General features: G+C 37.6%; 1 protein-coding gene across 3 annotated transcripts in view; it reads left to right on the top strand.

The window, feature by feature from the left end:
* HIVEP2 (HIVEP zinc finger 2) overlaps positions 1-22,447 on the top strand; it is a 186,185-nt gene that overhangs the window by 150,681 nt on the left and 13,057 nt on the right. For all 3 annotated transcript variants that reach the window (XM_063096407.1, XM_063096406.1, XM_063096408.1), the window contains exons 3-6: positions 5,217-5,311; positions 11,261-11,305; positions 12,163-17,703; positions 18,667-18,821. In XM_063096407.1, the coding sequence (XP_062952477.1) occupies positions 12,547-17,703; positions 18,667-18,821 (5,312 nt within the window). In that variant the 5' untranslated portion in view covers positions 5,217-5,311; positions 11,261-11,305; positions 12,163-12,546. The remainder of the gene's footprint in view (positions 1-5,216; positions 5,312-11,260; positions 11,306-12,162; positions 17,704-18,666; positions 18,822-22,447) is intronic.

Here is a 22,447-nt window from a genome sequence, read left to right as displayed (position 1 = left end):
TGGGATTTCCCACCCAACACTTACAGTGAGAATAAGCCTCTAATATATGAACTTTGGGAGACACAATTCAATCAACCCATAGCAACGGATTATAAACATCTTTCTTCACTCAAAGTTCAAGATCTTTATTCTTTATATTTCACTCTTTTATTCATTCAATTGGTTTCTGCAATAGGATCAGATTAATAAATTTTCAATTAGAAGTGTAGTATAGATAGTGGAAAATAATTGGCTTCATTTGAAGACCTAAGCTATAGACCAGAACCATCCTAATGAACTGTGGGTCCCTACACATCCTTTGACTTCTCTGATTCTCACCCTTTTCACTTGTTAGTTCCTGATGGAGTCAGTGGTTTCTAACTTCTTTCATGGTACTAAGCACTCCCTATATGATTTAAAATAAGCTGAACAATTAAATGGTGATGGATGCTTATAGTTATATATTTGCTTCGAAAACAAGTTGGTCAGATATATGACTTACTTGATGTCAAATATGTGGTGAAGAAAACAAACCTTGGCGATAATTCTGATCTTGGAAAATGAGACTCGTGTTTAAGGACCCATGTGGGGAGAAGTTTGCATTGCCAGTACCAGACGAGCACAGCCAAGGTGCAGAGTGATGACCAGAGGGCACACTATACGATCCTGAATCATCAAAGAAAGATTAAGTTATGTTCACTAGACTGTAATTAACTCAAGGAGAAGGCTAATGTACTTTTGAAAATAATCAGTGGCAGATGTTAAAGCAAAAATAATTTTTATTTGTTGTCTTTACCTAACTGTAAGGTTGTATTAACTAGAACACCTTTTCCCCTAGAACCAATATTCTGCCACACTAAAATAGAGTATATCCAACTGCCAACAAACTGGAATGCTGGAATCTTATGTTTTTATTTCATCTTACAAATGTATTTATCTCTAAATCTAACACTGAGAACTGTACACTTTTGTCTTTTAGCGTACATGGTTCTCTTTAAATACACTTCAGTGTTGTTGCCTCTATCAATCCTTCTCTAATTCTTTAGATAGGATTGACTGTTCCCTCTTTCATGGTCTCCTTCATACAGTGTTTATATTAATGTCAAAATACCTAAAATGCTTTGTTGAACTTATTTACAAGTATCTCCCTCCTAAAGCTCTGAGCTCTAATATGCTATGCTTGTCTTTTCCTTTTTTTGTATTTTGTAAACTTAGCCTATTTTCTGGCACATAGTAGACATTCAATAAATGTCTAGAAGTGTCAGAAACCCTGGTTAAGGAGGCTTAAGTGACAATCACTAATGCACATTTACCTGCTTTTTTTGTTTTTAGTCGTTTTAATTTACAGAATGCTTTGTTTCATATCTCTTTTGTGCCCCGGGACTGACTACCTGCTGAGAAACAGCAACAGACTATCTGTAGCTCTGGGATCATTTTTACAGGCAGTTTTTAGAAACAGAAACCTAAACAACATGGCAAAGTAGACTATTTTGGACTCAGTTTGTCCCAGCCTCCTCTTGTGAAAACTCTATGGGAGTCCTTCCGTCCATGCACCTTCTTGACTTTTCCAACTAATGAATTGCCTGTGCTCCAAAATTACTTTCCCTCTTTTCTAGTCATATCTCTTTAACCCTTTTCCTTGTTCTTTCAAAACCCAACCCCAACATTTACCTTCATGTCAAAACTGTTTCTAAAGATCTTAGCTTGTGGTCATCATACTGATCAAAGTTAAGTGTGTGTGTGTGTGTATGTATCGGTGTGTGTGTGCATGCATGCATGTGTGTGTGGTTCCAGCCTGTGCCTGCCTCCACTTACCTTCGCTAGCACCCCCTCCACCTCCTCTTCCTAGCCACTCTAGACACTCCAAAGTAGAGCAGTGGGCCCATTAAGATCCATTTTTTTTGTACAGGGGGAAAGATGCCTCTCTACAAAAAGCTTGTGAAATTGATGGAGTATATCTTGAACATTGATTTGTCTTTCAGTGCCTTTCTTCTTTAGCCACTGCTTTTGAATCTTTTCTACTCCCTATTATAAAATTAAAGGATCTCTTCTAGTGGATGAAGAATAGTGTTCATTCTTTTAAATATGTCATGCTTGAACACTCCTTTTAACTGAGAAATATAGCTATTATATCTCGTTTTCTGGTCCTATTTGCCATTTTTTTTCAGAGTTTGTGCAAGTGATAATTGTTTTCAGTTGTAACAGCTCTTGTCTAAAGTGCAATTGATTTATCTTATCAACTCTTCTCCCAAAATTAAGATTTTATGTATATTTATTTAATGTCAGAGAAAACAAGGGTGATGGGTATTTTTATTTGCATAAGAGGTTTTCCAATGAAATCTTAGCCTATTGCAAGATTCATCCAAAAGTTATGTTAAACCATTAAACCATACCTTGTTTTAAAATAATTTGGAAGAATAGAAAATAGAAATAATGAATCCTACCAACAACAGATATTTTTAAAACATCTGTCTATCTACCTATCTGTCTGTCTGTCTGTCTGTCTATCTACCTACGTCTACCTGTCTATCATTAGCTCAACCCTATGCTTGCTTAGCTTAGTGATAATAACCTGTAAGCATCCAAGAATAAATATCTCATGCCCAAGGATTTCTTTTCCTCTAAGAGTAAAAAGGCTGAGAAAGTGTTGAGATATTAACAATAATACCCAAACTTTCCAAGTATTAGTTACAAATAGGATAGAGGATTGGAAAATATTTTCAAGGGTCTTTTCCATAAACTTGCAGGCCAACAAAAATCATCCTGTACTTAGCAAAGTGAAAGATAATTTTCACCTCATATTTAAGAAAGAATCTTAAATGACTTGAGGTATTTATTAACAAGATATATTAGCACTATTTCTGAAAACTTGTTAGTTTTATTAAATATTAAATTTTCATTGCCTGGTAATTTATTATGAATCTAATAACCTAAAACTAAAGAAATGAAAATCTAGCCTCTTTCATTTTTTAAAAATAGTGTACTATGTGGATTATTGATTTCTAGGGAACACACATGTGAATTATCACACTACATTCTCAAGAGCTGTTTGAGGAAAGATTTTTCTTTTATTTTGATGGAGAAACTGAACTACAAAAACTCACTTAAAATTAATGCAAAAAATAATTTTCTCAGATGGTATCTTGATTTTAATAATAATAATAATTACCTCTCTTGTAAAGAGGCCATTACTGATTCCAATTTAAACAAAATGACTTATGCAAAATCATTAAAATCGGTATCATATCTTTCATGCATCATCTGGATTTTTTGCTTTAAGATTTCCCTAAATATCTGGAAGTTTCTGTAAGGTAAGGGTAAGTATGACATTATTACAATTGCTTTTTTGTTCTTTAAGGGAAAACCAAACATTAAAGAGGTCACGGATTGTAGTCGTACAACATAACCAATTTTTGAATCTGTTATTGGGTGGAAAGGGGGATCTTCTGTAATCTAGAATTTTAGATATATGTGCATGTTGTAAGACAAGTGTTTCCCGTATCCAGTAACCACAGTCTCAGAAAGTGGGACTGGAAAAACAGAGTCAGAATTGAGTACGTTGCACCTGTCACCACTCACGTGCCCTGTTTTGCCTGTGGAGTTTGTTGGTAGAAATGATTTCTGAAGGGTGTGGGTGTTGGAGAATTAAGCTCTTCCTTTCCCTTCTCGCCTCTTAGTTCAGTGACTGTGGGATTACCAGTCATATGTAGTCACCGAATATGGCAAGTTATGGTTTCCTATAAATCACTATATCTATAGAATCCCGGCCCATTTATGTCTTGGGTGAGTTTTGCTCAGAGTGCAAAATACCTCAGTGATTTCTTCTCTTTTTCTGAGGGATGCCATGCTTTACACTGTATAACACTGAGGTTATATTAGCAAGGCACAGTTTTTGGTTTTTTTCTGAAGCACTTTAATTTGATTTTTTTTTTAAAAAGATGATATTTGGTGAGTTAAAAAATATAGAAATAGTTAATTATCTTTTGAAACATGTATGTATTTTGGTGGGGAGGGGGATATCACCATTATTCCTTCAATGTTAATCAATCATGCTCTTTGGTGTTGATGATACTTTCAATTTTGAGAATAGTAGAGTTTGTTAGGTGTCATTTTGAGTGCCAGCAAATGGTTGATTTGAGGCAAGAAGAACAAAGCTTAAAAAAGAAAATAAATCTAGCATTTGCTTAATAATTTGCCCTTTGCAGCAACAGAATCTTATCTGACCACCCACATTCATCTGGTTGCTGACGTGGTTTTTGCTTCAATTGCTGAAGCTATTTTTGCACCTTTTGTGTCTTTTGAGGAACCAAGTGGGCCTACTTGCTTATAATGATTCATGTCTCAAAGTGCACAGGGTGTCCTGAAGTGCTATTGCAGTGACGTAAGGAAAGGAGGGGGGACATTAAAGCAAACTACTTCCTTTCAGCACTTCGAATGCTCATATTAAGTGGTACTGAGAAAGGCATTTTAACTATCTTCATGCTTTTCTCCTTCCAATAAGGGTTTTGGTTATAACTTGTTAGGAAGAAAGAGCAATGTCTTTTAAAAATAACAAATATATAATAACCATCTATGGGTAGTGTAGTAATATTTTTACATGGGCCCTTTGTACTGAGAGATAAACCACCTTAAGATGATTGATTGATTAATTTACTTGGATTAAGTAGTTTGATCTTCCATGAATTTCTATCGATCAGACTTGGATAAATATTAATAACAAGTATGAGAAAGTCCCTTTTTTCGCTTAGGATATTACTTTGGTTGGCTTTGGATTCCTAGTTCTGAAATTAATTTTGATACAGAATATAGCATTGCTGAAACAAACTATAGAAAAGAATTTTCAACGAGGTTATCTGAGATGACCTCCTGTGAGGTGTAGTTGCTGATGCACCAAAAGAAGTTTTGTGGAAATCCCAGCTTAAAGGCAGAACGGTATCAGTATCATGGACTACGGAGGCATAATTTCTGGTCCCAATACATTAAGTTTTAACTCTAGCATTATTTTTGTAATTACCTCTACTTTCGCTGTTACAAGTAATACAAAAATTTATTCAAAAGATTTAAACTATATTAAAAGAAAAGACGTTTTTTCTTGAAAATAAGGATGGCTTCTTGGGAGCTCCAGATCCAAATTTTCTTTCTGAAAGGAAAGCAGTTTCTGTGGGTGAAGAACAATCACGCCTGTTAAATTCATTGCAAATGTCATCATCTTTTAAATCTTCTTATTTATCTTTCAGATTCCCAGAAGTAGTGCATGAGTTCCTGTGGGGAGAGTTGGCATCTTGGAAAGCAACGGCGGTTGTGATGCAGTGTTTTGATATGAGGATAACAGGTTAATAACTTAAATTTATTACTTTATTCCATTGTTTTTACATTTAACATAAAAGTAGTTTGGGCCTACCATGAACTTATATGTAAACTGACTTGGTCATCAAGTTGGGGAAGAAACATTTTCTATTTAGAGAAAAAAATGTTGTGACCATTTTGGGTTTTTTAAATTATGTCTTTCATAATAGAGCAGTTTTGATATAACCTCCCTAATGGAAGTAACCTCATTTGAGAGAATTTCATTCTGGCAAAGTTTATTTTCATGTGAAATTCTGCTTAGTAAATCCTAATAACTTTTCCTATATAATGAGAAAACATTTCACTAGAAAAGTGAAATCACAATTGTAAAAAAATTGTTTAAAAATTTGACAAAATATTTAAAGCAGCATTCTATCATCAAAATAAGTCATAAATGTCTTGACTAAATATGCAAACTCTGCAAATATCTGCAATGATGTCTGCATTGCAGCCCAGGTGGAAAAATATAGTTCAGTTTCCTATTAGGGTTTAAATATCAAATTAGATTTTATGTATCTCAAATTAGAGGGCGATCTTCACAATATTTGTAGTTTTCTCCAAAGCTCTCTGAATTGCTAGGAGGGTTTTATATAATATACAATCTTCTTCTCATATTGGCGACTTGCTCATGTTAGGGAGAACTGAGGTTGTTATGGGAAATCTTACTAAAAGAAGCATTTATAATGAATTTGGCTCTCAGGAAAGTGCCTTTTAAAATCATCCTGTGGAAATAAGTCTGTATTCAGTTGGACTCTGGCACTGGTCACGCTTTTTTGGTAGGTCCTTTTCCCTTCATCTGGCGCTCTCTAAGCACGTACACTCTGAGCGGTGGTCAGGCGGTCAGCGTCGTAGTGAGTAGTGGGGACAGTGTTAAATCAGCAGTGCTCTGAGATGCTCACGTATTAAAATATTTTATAATTGATCGATGGCATTTTTAAAACAAATATATGGATGCCACCTCTAAAATGTCATTCAGTGATTACTATCACAAGATATATTTCGTTTATAAGTGTAATACCACCAAATTCTCAAAAAGAGAGCAAATAACAGTTTTAATTTTTAAAAATATTTTATTATTAAAATATTGGAAGTAGAGAAGTGATATTTGTTGCCAGTCTTATACCATTATTATTTAGGATGTTATTATTTAATGCTCACTTGACTCTTGCCACCATTCAAGTAATGATTAATTTCCTGAGGTAAAGTTTTTTTTCCAAGATAGTGTTTTTCTAAGCAAAAGATCTCAGATTGACAAGCCTGGATACTGTAGGTCTTTATTCATCTGCAAGCAAGCCTGCCTTCCTGCCAATCCCACCCAGCTGTTATCCTGAAGGGACCTCTCTGGAGGTCTACATGGGAGGCTGCTTCTGTGCCTTTTCTTTCTGGGACTGTCTGGAGAAATTATTTAACTGGGTACTACATTCAGTTGAGTGGGACTATGAAGAGTGGCCAAAGGAGAGGGCACACTTTTAGAAAAATGGCAACTCTTTCATGTAATATCATTTTCTTTTCTTCTGCTTCAGTTCCTTTAGTTCCATTACCACTGAAATAGCCATGAAGAGGGTAATATCTTTTTCCACACTGCCCCCTCTCAGATATGTGATGAGCCTGTTAGATACTGCCTGTCTTTACTGACTGGAGGACTCCTGTGGGCTGTAGTACCATCAACAGGAAACCCAAAAGTCATATCCTCTGAGTTTTATCCTCTGGTAAAATATCTTACTCCTTTCATAGCACTCAAAAACATTAGGGGAAATTTTAAATGTGAATGTGTAACTGTGTTTGGAATACCGCTCCTTTGTTGGCAGTGGGTGCCAGAAATGACTGTGTGGGTTTGGTTACCATAAAAAGAAGCCTCAGTGAATAAAATGATAACTAGCTGGTTTTTTTTCATATGAGAATTGCTCTCATATTGCATTTTTTAACATAAGTTGATTGGAAAACTGGAATTTACTTTTAACATACTATTAGATACTCTGAAAAAAAAATGAATCTACATGATCATTGAGAAATAACCACATTGCTATAGATCTTAATAGCTTTAAGTAGATCTATATGGAAAAAATTAAACCAAAATTGCAGATGTATACAATGATACATCTGGTGATTGTAATAATATCATGAGGTCCAAAGAAAATATTTTCCCAGACTCAGTGATCCACTTACTGTAGATTTCCTTCATTAGTATACTTATACAAATGTTTTCCCATCTATAAACACTTTCATATATTTTTTGTAATAGAACACGAGCTCATGAATTTATGCCATTTTTGGAAGAGTTCGAACACTTAGTAAAAGTGTCACCTAACATAAAAAGACAAATGTCATTATCAATTCTTGGATCAAACTTTGAAAGCCGGTTTTAAAGTGAATTTCTTTTCCTCAATACCAGTTGAGCAGTGCAGCAAAGATACTGTTGAATACTCCCAAAACCTGCTTGGTTTTAAAGAGAAAGAAATGTCATGCACAGTAATATAGATCTGTGATGCACATGATTTCCTTTACAAAATAAAGCAACTGTAGACAAGTGATTAATAGAAACAGTCTGCATTTTTAATGGCTCATGAATGTGATCAGTAAATTCCCAAAACTCTCCATCATTCATTTTTTCTCAGAAACTCCAGGGGAATTGATTTTATGGTAGCAGTTAGTTGAAGGCTCCACAAGGATAGTGTTGGAAAGAATAATACATCCTCAAATATGATTAAAATGTATTGTAAAAGGTTTGAGTGCAATAGGAAGGGTTTCCAATTCCCTAGTAATATTCTTAAGCCTTGATTTTGATTGAAGTCAAAAGTTAGACATTGTAGTTCAGAAGAATGTGGACCAGATGGGTCCTGTACTGTTGGGACCTCCAACTCAGACACAAAGACAGAATCTCTTCCTGAACAACCCAGGAGTAGGAAGCATGGTGCGGGCTATCGTCTAGTTTCCTGATGAAATGGTGGGGGCAACTTAAGAAGGCTTGTCTTAGAAATTTAAAAGGAAGGGATTTTCCTTACAGAAGCTATTTGCATAATTGAGTTATTATGTTTTTTCCTGGGATCAAAGTTTGGAATCTTAAACACCTTCTGGATAATAAATGCTATTGGAATATAGGATGATCCTATGTTAACCTTAGCAAAATTGAATTTTATTTTTTAATAAAATAGTAGATATGACTTTTTTTGATTAGCCTCCTTCTCCTAAAAATTAAACCCAACAATTAAGGTTCAAGATAAGTTTTGTTTTCACTATTAGACATCTGCTTTTGAATTTTATGTAAGACATCTTTCTTTATCTTCTAGCCTATTCTCTGATAGCAAAATATTGTTGTTCTTGACTGTTATTTGGTGCATCTATTGTATGAGATGTCCATAACGAATAAGAATTGTAAATGTCTAGTTTAGGGTGTAATGGTCTTGATTTCTCATGGTAAACCATAAAAATTAAATGTCTGTTTTATAAAGGTATTACCTCATTGCTAGGTAAAAACATACTCTATTTAATAATTTATTAAATTTATTATTTCAGTCCTGTTTTTAATAAAATTTATGACTTATTTAATTTGAAGTTTATATTTTAGGCAAAATTATATATTCTGTGTCTACCAAAGGATGGAAAGTGGTATATGCCTAATTTTCACTTGTGAGGTTATTTTCCTTCGTGATGATTTTCAAAGAACAAAGGGAAATCATGGGAATTTATCATGTTCTCAAAAGAAGCTTTTGTCATTAATACTTTAATATACATGTTTTGAACATTATCTAAATTATGGATTTTTTTTAAATTTCGAGGAAATGGTATTTGAGGTCCACTTTCTGTACTACAAACATGCAAAGCTCATATATATTCTCCCAGAACTAATAAAAGTTCAGGCATTTCAAATATTGAAGTTAAGTGAAAATATTTAGGGGAAAATATTATTGAAGATATATTATTTTAATCTGTGAAAAACTTAATGAAGGGTGAAGGTGAGACTAAACTTAGATTTGAATTCTGGTCTGACACTCAACCTACATAAGCATTATCCTCAACTGTAAAATAGGCATAATAATACCTCTAGCTTAGGGCTGATATGAAGATCAAATAAGATAATGTATATGAAACTCTGTAACAGTATTTGGCACATAGTTAATGCACAGTAAATGACAGCCATTATCATTGTTATTATTAGCAGTAGAACCGCATACATAGATCAATACCATGATAAAATATTAAATTTGAAAAAGTATTTTAAACTGAAATTATTCAGTTTAAGCTCGGAGTCCTAACTGACGACACATGTGTTTCTGTCTTAAATGGGAAATATACTGTTACTTCCATTTTAGAGGGTGTTATTCACCTCTAAAAGTCCGACAGAGGTTGTCTCTACATGAAGCTTAAATATTTAGTTAAGCACAAAATTCAGCTAATTTAGATTCAACATTGTGTATTCTTCTTGTTAGCATGGTTGCTGGACTGGCAGAAGTAAATTTGCATTGGAATGTAAGGCCATTACTTCTCTTTCAGTTTTTCCTGCATTTCCTACAGAGAGGGATGCTTATGAAATCACTGTGGTTAATATGCTTGTTTAGTTTTTTTTTTTGACAACGGCTTTACAAATCTATTGTGTTTCATGGCTATTAGTAGAAGGAACTTTTGGTTACAGATGTCTTGCTACAAATATCTGGGGGATACTGATTTCTCATCCAAAGACTTGTTCCTATGGGAACTTCCATGTTCTTTGCCCCTTTCAACATGCAGCTCCTCTTATCCTCAGCACAGTTGAGAACTCTATTAGGGAGCAAATTGGCCGTGGAAAGAAGACCAGTACTTGAGCTTGGGTTTGAGAATCTGCAGTACATTTGCATGGTAGCATCTTTTTATTAACCAGTATTGTATTTAAAAAGGTAAACATGCTCATGTTGAGAAAAATAAACAAAAACTACAATTACCAAAAATCATAAAGTGAAATGTAAAAATTTCTTCTCTCCCCTTGGTCTGACTCCCTGATTCCACTTCTGTGGTTTAACTACTGTTAGAAGGTGCTTGGCATCCTCACAGGAATTTTCTGTTTACTGGCTGTTTCTCTTTTACACAAATAGGACTATAATATATGTACTACGGTGCAACGAGCTTTTCTCTCATTTAATGTTGTTATCTCCTGAATGAATTTCTGTATTGGCTCATTGTTTTTAAATGGCTCATTTTTATGATTGAGTAGTTCTTGTACACATATCTTTGTGTACTTGTGCAGGTACATCTGTGAGGGTAAATTATCAGCAATGAAATTTCTGGGCCAAAGGATATGAGCTTTCTTATTTTGATAAACTCTGCCACTTTGCCTATCAAGGAGACATCTCAGCTTCTATCATAATTAATACAATTTAGCATTGAAATTCTGAGAATCCTCTGGGTACTGCACTGACCACTCCCTTATGGAAGTTGAGAATTCACTTAAAATCTAATAGTTACTAAGTTGTTGAGTCTCCTTGAGCCATTCACCATTATCTAGAGGACTCCTTCGCTTTGCTCTGTTTGGTTAGAGGACAGCCTGGTAACACCAAAGTCAAGGATTATGATCCCTGTACCGGCAAGCTGCCAAAAAAACGAAAAAAAGAAAAAAACTATAGTATATACACATGTTATTTAAATAAAGCAAAATATAGTTTTTAAAAAAAGAATTAGAATTAAGCTGACCATTTAAAAAAAACTAACATGTTTTGATATAATAATCATATACCTTAAAATATATTATTATGACCTTTTAATAATTGTTTTTCAGTTATTTTTGGACAGGTCAGTACAAGATTTACTTTTCTAGTGTAGTTTGTTCTGAAGAAGTTTCTTCCTGTTGTCGTAGGGTACATAGCATTGTGAACCCTATGTATAATGAACTGGAAATTAGAATTTGTATATGTGTATAGCAATGCTATATTAATGGAACAATTTTTTGCATTTATTTTGTGCACAGGAAGCGTCAGGACAATCATGCTCATGAGAACTCTAAACCGTTCAGGTAATCATTTTATTTTTAAATCGTCCCTTCAAACTATTGCCCAAATATGCTTTGTTTTCCATATTATGAAGGTTTTATAATTGCTTTGTTTAGATGCACTCTTCTAGCTTTTCCAAAGTTCTGGGACAATCTTTGATTCTTAGTAACCTGATCTAGCTTTAATAATCACTGTTTGTGAAATATAAAATATATCTATATTTTATATTAATACAAGGGTACCTCTAAAAGTTCGTGGAAATTTGTATTATTCGTATTATTCAATGTTATTTTTCCATGAACTTTTTGAAATACCATCTCTATATTATATAAAATATTTCATATTAACATATTTATCATATATATTATATAAAACATGTATTTATATATTCATATGTGCATGTTCATACTGCATTATACCTATATTAATATGTTATACATTATATATCATATATAAGTATGTATCTTATATTAAGCCATAAAATATATCTCTATGTAGAGATATGTAATATACTTCAGCATTCAAGTCATAAAACTTGGTTAGGAATAGCTCTGGATTTTTTTAATGAAGGCTTTCAAAAATCTTATGATTTTATAAATAATATCTATAAAGAGATTTCCTTCAAATACTTTTCTAACTAAAATTAGTATTTAAAATGATAGCCAAAATTTAAACATGAAAGAGATTTATGCTTATTAGTTAATGCTGTTTGAAATTGATATCCTTTCATTGTGGAGTTAATGTAACAGCTATAAAAAGAATTCCTTGGAGTAAAAATACATTTTTAACTTATCCAGTTTCAGGTTGGTTATTTAGAATTGGTTTTGGTTTCTTTTTTGAATAACTTATGACAATCTCTTTGTGTTTTCTTTTCCTTCAGGTCATTTTGTCTCAGTGAAACTGGCAATTGAACTTTGCTGTAGTTGATGAGCAACATTTCTCCTAGACTATTCGTCATCCAAATTTCATCCTTGAAAGTATTCAAATGCCATAAAAAATCTTTGTAGGTTTGCACTTAGGTTTTGGATGGACATTTCTACAATGGAGAGAACTGTGTTATAGCCCTGGTTCAAGGACAGTCCCATCTAATGCCCATTGACTACAGGGTGGGTGTGGAAGGTTCCAGAGAGAAGGAGCAATCAGCAAGTTTGCAGACACCCTGGAACATGGAGGCAACGAAGCTTTAAAAAGCACAGCTTTGGAGACACTCTATGAGTCTGCACAGCTTTCAAGGGAACTAGCACTTAAGACCTTGTATAACAAAATGGACACTGGGGACACAGCTCTAGGACAAAAAGCTACCTCAAGGTCTGGAGAAACTGAGAAAGCATCAGGTAGATGGAGACAGGAACAATCAGCTGTTATTAAGATGAGCACTTTTGGCAGTCAAGAAGGACAGCGGCAGCCACAGATAGACCCTGAGCAAATCGGAAACCCAGCATCAGCACAACTGTTTGGTTCTGGGACACTGGCCTCACCTGGTGAAGTGGTACAGCAAGTTGCAGAGAAGCAATACCCGCCACACCGTCCGAGTCCTTACTCATGCCAACATTCACTCTCCTTCCCTCAGCCCTCATTGCCACAGGGGGTCATGCACAGCACCAAGCCACATCAGAGCCTGGAAGGCCCTCCATGGCTTTTCCCTGGCCCTTTGCCATCAGTTGCCTCCGAGGACTTATTCCCTTTTCCTATCCATGGCCATGGTGGTGGTTATCCTAGAAAAAAGATTTCAAGTCTGAACCCTGCTTATAGCCAGTACTCCCAGAAAAGTATCGAACAGGCAGAAGATGCTCACAAGAAAGAGCACAAACCCAAAAAGCCCGGCAAGTATATTTGCCCCTACTGCAGCAGGGCATGTGCCAAACCAAGCGTCCTGAAAAAACACATCAGGTCCCATACTGGTGAGCGGCCATATCCATGTATACCTTGTGGCTTCTCTTTCAAGACAAAGAGCAATTTATACAAGCACAGGAAGTCACATGCCCATGCAATTAAGGCAGGATTAGTACCTTTCACAGAGTCAGCTGTATCTAAATTGGACCTAGAGGCTGGTTTTATTGATGTAGAAGCAGAGATACATTCAGATGGTGAACAGAGTACAGACACAGATGAGGAGAGTTCTTTATTTGCCGAGGCTTCTGACAAAATGAGTCCTGGCCCACCCATCCCATTGGATATTGCCAGTAGAGGGGGATATCATGGATCATTGGAAGAATCCCTGGGAGGTCCAATGAAGGTGCCGATTTTGATCATCCCCAAAAGTGGGATTCCCCTACCTAATGAAAGCTCTCCGTACATCAGCTCTGATATGCTGTCAAATCCGTCTGTAAATACTAAGGCTGATGACTCTCACACAGTTAAACAGAAACTTGCACTAAGACTGTCAGAGAAGAAAGGACAAGATTCTGAGCCATCTCTCAACCTTCTGAGCCCGCACAGTAAAGGAAGCACTGATTCTGGTTACTTTTCTCGCTCAGAAAGTGCAGAGCAGCAAATAAGCCCTCCCAATACAAATGCAAAGTCTTACGAAGAAATCATCTTTGGAAAATACTGTCGGCTGAGTCCGAGAAATGCACTCAGTGTTACGACCACAAGTCAGGAGCGTGCCACCATGGGTAGGAAGGGCATAATGGAACCATTACCTCATGTAAACACCAGGTTAGACATCAAAATGTTTGAAGATCCTGTCTCTCAGCTGATCCCAAGCCAGGGAGAAGTTGACCCCAGTCAGACAAGCATGCTGAAATCCACTAAGTTCAACAGTGAGTCCAGACAGCCCCAGACTATCCAATCCTCTATCAGAAATGAAGGAAGACTTTATCCAGCAAATTTCCAAGGCAGTAGCCCAGTTCTCTTAGAAGCTCCTGTGGACTCTTCACCCCTCATTAGAAGCAATTCAATGCCAACCTCTTCAGCAACTAATTTAAGTATCCCTCCTTCTCTGAGAGGAAGTCACTCATTCGATGAGAGGATGACTAGTTCGGACGATGTGTTCTATCCAGGGACTGTGGGCATACCCCCTCAGCGCATGTTAAGGAGACAAGCGGCGTTTGAGCTGCCATCAGTCCAGGAGGGGCACGTGGAAGTTGAGCACCATGGCAGGATGTCAAAATGTATCTCCAGCTCATCCTTGAAGGAAAAGAAACTGGTTCCCGGGGATAGGGTTGGGTATGACTATGATGTCTGTCGGAAACCCTATAAGAAGTGGGAGGACTCTGAAACACCAAAGCAAAGCTACCGGGACATTTCCTGCTTAAGTTCTTTAAAACATGGTGGAGAATATTTCATGGACCCCTCGGTGCCATTGCAGGGGCTGCCAACCATGTTTGGAACTACATGTGAAAATAGGAAACGCCGGAAAGAGAAGAGTGTGGGAGATGAAGAGGACACCCCCATGATTTGCAGCAGCGTTGTAAGCACTCCCATGGGCATGATGCCCTCAGAGTATGACCCCAAATTGCAGATACAGGAAGGAATTAGGAGTGGATTTGCCATGGCTGGACACGAGACCACTTCTCATGGTCACTCTGAGCGCTTTGACCCATGTCGACTCCAACTGCAGTCTGGAAGTCCATCTCTTGGGTCAGAGGAATCACCTTCAGGCATTGACTCAGACAAGATTTCAGACCTAGGGGGCAGGAAGCCTCCTGGAAATGTGATTTCTGTGATTCAGCACACAAACTCGCTGAGTCGACCCAATTCATTTGAAAGGTCTGAGTCAGCCGAACTCGTAGCTTCTGCACCAGAGAAAGCCCCTTCACCTTCTGAGACATGTGACAATGAGGTTTCAGAAGCTCCGGTGAGTCCAGAGTGGACTCCCCCCGGGGATAGTGCAGAAAGTGGGGGAAAGCCATCCTCGTCTCAGCAGGTACAGCAGCAGTCCTACCACACACAGCCCCGGTTAGTTCGCCAGCACAACATCCAGGTTCCTGAGATTCGAGTAACTGAGGAGCCTGACAAACCAGAGAAGGAGAAGGAAGCCCAGAGTAGAGAGCCAGAGAAGCCCGTAGAGGAATTCCAGTGGCCCCAAAGAAGTGAAACCCTTTCCCAGCTCCCCGCTGAGAAGTTGCCTCCCAAAAAGAAGCGTTTGCGACTTGCAGACATGGAGCACTCCTCAGGGGAGTCCAGCTTTGAATCCACAGGCACAGGCCTCTCCCGCAGCCCCAGTCAAGAAAGCAACTTGTCCCACAGCTCCAGTTTTTCAATGTCTTTTGAAAGAGAAGACGCTGTTAAACTTACCGCACCCCCTAAACTGGATGAGTTTGGGAAGCATTCGGAGTTTTTGACTGTCCCTGCTGGTTCGTACTCCTTGTCCGTCCCAGGCCATCACCATCAAAAGGAAATGAGACGCTGCTCATCAGAGCAGATGCCTTGTCCTCACCCAACAGAAATCCCAGAAATTCGGAGCAAATCCTTTGATTATGGGAATCTGTCCCATGCCCCCGTGGCGGGAGCATCGGCCTCAACATTATCACCATCACGGGAGAGGAAGAAATGTTTCCTGGTGCGGCAGGCTTCTTTCAGTGGCTCCCCAGAAATTGCCCAGGGTGAGGCTGGCATGGATCAGAGTGTCAAGCAGGAGCAGATGGAGCATCTGCACGCCGGCCTCAGGTCCACTTGGCACCCCGGCCCGTCCTCTGTGCTTCCTCCTCTCCAGGCAGAGGACCCAGGCAAGCAGGTGGTAGGCCCTTGTGCCCCGCTAACCACAGGGCCACTGCACCTGGCCCAGCAACAGATTATGCACATGGACAGTCAGGAGTCTTTGAGAAATCCCTTGATGCAACCAACGTCGTATATGACAAGTAAGCACTTATCTGAACAGCCACATTTATTTCCACATCAAGAGACTATTCCATTTTCTCCGATCCAGAATGCCTTGTTTCAGTTTCAGTATCCCACCGTCTGCATGGTTCACCTGCCAGCTCAGCAGTCTCCCTGGTGGCAGGCACATTTAGCGCATCCCTTCGCTCAGCACCCTCAGAAGAGCTATGGCAAGCCTTTCCAAGCAGAAGCTCATTCTAGCTACCCCTTAGAGCACACTGGAAAGAAATCTGCTGATTATGCCCACACGAAGGAGCAAACATACCCATGTTATTCAGGCACATCAGGGCTACACTCAAAGAGCCTTCTTCCAAAGTTTCCATCAGACCAGAGCAGTAAGTCAACTGAAACCCCCTCCGAGCAAGTTCTTCAAGAAGATTTTGCCTTGGCAAGTGCCGCTGGGCCTTTACAATCCTTACCGGGCACAGTGGTTCCCGTTCGGATCCAGACACATGTACCATCCTATGGAAGTGTCATGTACACAAGCATTTCTCAGATGCTTGGGCAGAACAGTCCTGCAATTGTCATCTGCAAAGTCGACGAGAACATGACCCAAAAAACACTGGTAACCAACTCAGCCATGCAAGGGATAGGATTTAACATCGCCCAGGTGCTAGGGCAGCATGCAGGCTTGGAAAAATACCCTATTTGGAAAGTACCTCAGACCTTACCCCTTGGCTTAGAGTCCTCCATCCCCTTATGTTTACCTTCCACCTCTGATGGCGTCACCACCCTGGGAGGTAGCAAGCGCATGCTTTCTCCTGCCAGCAGCTTGGAGCTCTTCATGGAAACAAAGCAGCAGAAAAGGGTCAAAGAAGAGAAGATGTATGGACAGATTGTTGAGGAGCTCAGTGCTGTGGAGCTAACCAATTCAGACATCAAAAAGGGTCTCTCCCGCCCCCAGAAACCGCAGCTGGTTCGACAAGGGTGTGCTTCTGAGCCAAAGGATGGCTTATCATCGGGGTCATCTTCGTTCTCCTCTCTGTCGCCCTCCTCCTCTCAAGACCACCCGTCTGCCAGCCTGTCCTCCCGGGAGCCGTTGCCACCCAGCAGCGGGACACTCCCTCCGGGACAAAAGTCCAGTGGGCCTTCGGAAAGCAAGGAGTCCTCAGATGAGTTAGATATTGATGAGGCAGCATCGGACATGAGCATGAGCCCACAGAGTTCTTCGCTGCAGACGGGAGACGGTCAGCCCGAGGAGGAAGGCAGGGGCCAGAAGCCTCCTGTTGGCATGCTGGTTCACATGGCGCCTGACCCGAGTGGGAACGTGGCAAACTCCACTCTTCTTTTCACGGATGTGGCAGATATCCAGCAGATTCTTCAGTTCCCCAGTCTGCGGACAACAACTACTGTGAGTTGGTGCTTCCTGAATTATACAAAACCCAATTATGTACAACAGGCCACCTTTAAATCCTCGGTTTATGCTTCATGGTGCATTAGTTCCTGTAATCCAAACCCATCGGGATTGAACACCAAGACCACACTGGCTCTTCTGAGGTCCAAGCAAAAAATCACCGCAGAAATTTATACTCTGGCTGCTATGCATAGGCCGGGAACTGGCAAGCTTACATCATCGAGTGCTTGGAAACAGTTTGCTCAGGTAACAAATATTGTTTTAGAAAGCATTCTGTGTTGTGGATCTGATTGTTGAGCAGACTACCTAGTGAAGGCTATAAGGTCTTAAAAATACAAGAGAAATTGATATCAGAGTTGGGGAGTTCTCTGCAACATCGGCCTTCCCCAGGGGTGAGAGAAGCCACTGACTGCACTTAGATCTGAGGGTACTGGGGAAAGTCCCAAAGACTGGAAGTGTCTCCTGTACTCAGATGCCATGAAATTCTACCACTGGGACTAATTCCTGTGGGTTCTTATCCCTTCTGACCTGTGCGAGGAATTCAGGGATTGTGCAATCGGCACGTAGAACAGGGAGTGGATGCTGAAAGAAAGGTCAGAGGGAGGCGTGAAGGGTGTCAGAACTGAACTCTGCAAACTGAACTTTGTCAGAAGGCTTGTTCTCAGGGACAATACTTTCCACTAAAATTTAATCTTCTATGTATCTCTTTCAAAACTTTTTTTTCCAAGTTATTGGCTGGTTTGTTCCCATGTGAACAATCAATGCCTTTCATGTAAAATTATAAAAATATTAATAAGGGGCACTTTGGAGTGTATGCTAAATTAATAATGAAGCAACTGGAGGACTGGAAAATATATTTTGACTTATGTCAGTTATCATTTTTCCTTCAATAATTTTTGAGACTCTTTCCTTCATTAATAATTGTTTTAATTGCTACTTCAAAGCATAGAAGTGTCAAGTCTTTATTAGTGTTTCACAGCGTAAGTGCTGAGTATATTTTTTTAACAAAATGTTGAATTTATTTTGCGAAAATTGTCATTTTCCCCTGATTTTATCCCTGCTATCCCTTATTTTATGTAACCAGCCCATGGCCTTTTAGCATGGAATTTAGGCTAATTCCTAAATTCAGAGATTCTAGAAGAGTGGGATGTATGGGCTACTGTGTCTTAGAGAAAGCTTGTGAAATGACTCTCTCTTCTTGTCCTACAGATGAAACCTGATGCATCCTTTTTATTTGGCAGCAAACTAGAAAGGAAACTAGTGGGAACTATCTTAAAGGAGAGAGGGAAAGGAGATATTCATGGAGATAAAGACATTGGATCCAAACAAACTGAGCCAATCCGAATTAAAATCTTTGAAGGAGGGTAAGGAATCCCGAGTGCAAATATAAAATGTTCAGTTATAAATCAGAGTAAATGGTCCTGAAAATCTGTGTGGAAAAAAATACTGTCTGCTTTGGTTGGGAGCCTAAAGTGAATTCCTTTTCTGTTCACATTTCTGAAGTCTGGTTGGTTAAATAGATAATGAGTTTGTGACCTTGTTTTTGGGACTTGTTTGTAATGAAAATATCCCTATGTGTGGTTCAAGTCTCTGCCTTAAATTTTCACACATCTAATTTATTATTTTTTTAATTTTAATTTATCAATATGCAATGTAGTTGATTTTCATGTCCCTTTATCAATTCCTCTTTCTCCCCTCCTACTCACTCCTCCCCCCCACCAACATCATATCTGTTCACTTGTCTTAATAAGTTCAAGGAATTGTTGTGATTGTTGTGTCTTCTTCCCCTGCAGCCACCATTTATTTGTTTGTGTATTTATTTATTTATTTATAGCTCCCACAAGTAAGTGAGAACATGAGATGTTTCTCTTTCTGTGCCTGACTTTTTTCACTCTAAGTCCATCCATGTTGCTGTGAATGGTAGTATTTCATTTTTTTTTTTGTAACAGAGCAGTATTCCATTGTATAGATATACCACATTTTCCTTATCCACTCATCTGATGATGGACATTTGGGCTGGTTCCAACTCTTGGCTATTGTATACAGTGCTGCAATAAACATGGGCGTACAGGTATCCCTCTAATTTAATATGAAATGTACTAAATTGGTAGATGCTTCATGTCATCCAAGTTTGTTCATTCTTTGACGTTATTTTTATGGGCATTTGTGTTACTACTAATGGACATATTTTTATTCTGTGCTTACAAAAATGAAATCATGCACACTCCCGTGTAAACCTAGGAACTAGTTAATTAAATTTTTGTATTTGCTTGCTTTTATTATTATCTAAACTCCAGACTTTAATGGGATTTTACCAGTACCATCAATATCCTCTTTCTGTTCCAGGATCTACATTAAGGTATATCACCTTGCATTTAGTTCTCATGTCTCCTCAGTCTCCTCTGGTTTATGACAGTTTCTCTGTATTTAGGAATATCTTTTTTAAATGTTTAAATGTTGAAACTCGATTTATAAGGTTCAATGACTTTGTTATCTGTACAGTTGAGAAAAATTACACTTTGGGGTAATGTCTCGTTTTAGATTTTGGTAGAAATGTATCTTCAGTGCAATCACACAGAAGGAAAAGCCCAGACTTATGCTTTTAAAATTAAAAAATTTTTAAAGTACATTAATTACATTGTTAGGATTATGATGTAACTAACCATATTTCTACAGTGGAGCTATGGTTTATGTATTTTCATGAGCATGAATTTATTCCAATTATATTTGGAGGACAAAATAATGTTATTTGTTTGACTGTAAAATGTTGAATGTTTAGTGAGATGAAATATTGATTTCTCACATAGTTTTACCAGTTTGTAGGTGGATTATTATAGTTGATTCTCTCTTAGGTTTTTACCCTCTTTGGATGCCTAATATTTTCACCAATAAAAACCACATTCGCATATAGTCATCAATCTTGTCTCAATATTTTTTGACATCCCTCATCTTTTAACACAAATGAGAGAAATATAGATTTTATCTTTCCTCAGAGACTGAGAGTCCCTGTGACTGAATCAACACTCTAGCTTTCAGCAGTCTTCTTCATAGCAGTGTACTTGTACCACTAGATTAGCGAGACCTTCACAGTAACTGTATGCTTTGGGGAGCCCATCTCCACTAACAAAGGACACAAGTGAAAAAGTGTATGTGAACATTTTATTGCTGTGTTTTCATGATCCAAAAGGGTTGTGCCCATATTTCATTTCCTCCTCCTTTGATTGTCCCTTGTTATGGGCTGTGACCCAGTCATTTCTTAATCCGTGACCTGACTTCTGCCTGGTAATGACCAAGTGTTCATTCCAAACAGTGTGTTACTATCTCTTATTTTGGCAATTGCGAAGTAATAACTTAAAAAAAGTACTACTGACCAAATTTTTAAGTGTATATGTCCCTTATATTATCCAGTTGATAGGTTTAATAATATAGCTTAACATAACTTTTAATTATTTTTTCAAAATCCATTAATTTCCCTATCAAGTAGAGTCATGGGTCTGCAGGACTATGATATGGCAAATATTTTATTTGTACAGATTTTTCTAATAAACAGATATATTTTGTACTGATTTTTATTGTATTTGTATTCTAGAAACAAGTTAATCAGCTAAGACATTGAAAATAAATTTATATTATTTGAAGATAAAATGTATTTTTCATCAACTATGATGATGGGGTACAGTAAGCTTGGAATATTCTTCCCTGAAGAAAATTAGCTTCCTATAAATTTTTTTTGTTTTATTCACTATCCCTTAAGCAATTGCATCTAGTAAGGGCAGAGAATAATGAAGTTGAAAGGTGAAAGATGTTTTTCATCTTTAGGTTCTTTTCTACTTTATTTAAAAGACAATGTGAGATAGAAGATAAAGTTCCAAATAATCTTGAAGAACAAGATGAAGTTGAAATTTATTGTAAAGGGGGAAAATTTAAAGGGGCAAAAGGCATGCAAAATTGATTATTCATATTATTTACTTAACTCTGCCCTGGATTGGGACTGACCAAAAAAGTAGGCAATGTTAAGATTAATTAGCATTCATAGCAGAATTTATATTTAAAAGTCTTTCAGTGGATTGGACGAGTAAAGTTGGACTTGCTTTTAATCCTGTTGGTGGATTAGATAGAACAAAATAGGGAAGTTTGCAATGCTCTTAGAATGTAAAAATCTTTATATCTAGTGCCTTTAAGTAAATCCGCAGTGAATTAGTGCATTTTGCAGGTCAGTTTACCTTTGGAAGTTATAAAAAATAAAAACGACAAAAAGACCCATAAGGAATATCTTTCTGAATGACATTAGACCCATATTCGAGCCTAGCTATGATTTAAGAGGTAATGATATTTATTGAATTATTCAATAGAATGCTACTGTACTCTATGATAGATTACATTTTATTGTATTCTAAACAAAATGGGATGGTTGAGCACTGTAAATACCCAAGATTTGATTATCAAAGGAAATACCTAAGGTTTTATTGATCTAACTGATTTGATTAAAGTAGATGACCTCACATATCCTTTCAAGACCGTGAAATCCTTCTGCAAACAACTGAGAATTTGGTTAAAAATGGAATCTCTAATTTTCATTATATACCAGTACCTTCAAAAAGTCAATTAGAATTTAGATTTCACATTAGTACAGATTCATGGTCTTTGAAAAGAACAGATCAAATCTGTAGACAACAGTTGGTAAGCTGAGCCCAGCCTGTGTAAACTAGAAATTTCTGAGGCACTCTTGTGCCAGGATTGTAAAAATAGAGTAGAAACTTGCAATAAAGAATTCTATTATCAGTTATACTTATTTTAGCAAATTTAGAGGAGTGTGTGTTGTACGTGCACATCTTAGATGATGTAATGTTAACGAATGGTGAATATATATACCAATATAGAACGATTGGGATATATTGGTATACTTTTTGGATATCCCTTGATTGGAGGCTATACTAGAATCCAGTAGTAGTAAGGCACAGGTTTGCAACTCTTTAAGACTTATATAAAC

Source organism: Cynocephalus volans, chromosome 5 (assembly GCF_027409185.1).
Source record: "Cynocephalus volans isolate mCynVol1 chromosome 5, mCynVol1.pri, whole genome shotgun sequence".
In the NCBI taxonomy this organism is placed as follows: domain Eukaryota; kingdom Metazoa; phylum Chordata; class Mammalia; order Dermoptera; family Cynocephalidae; genus Cynocephalus; species Cynocephalus volans.
This window is presented reverse-complemented; position numbering and strand designations above follow the sequence as displayed.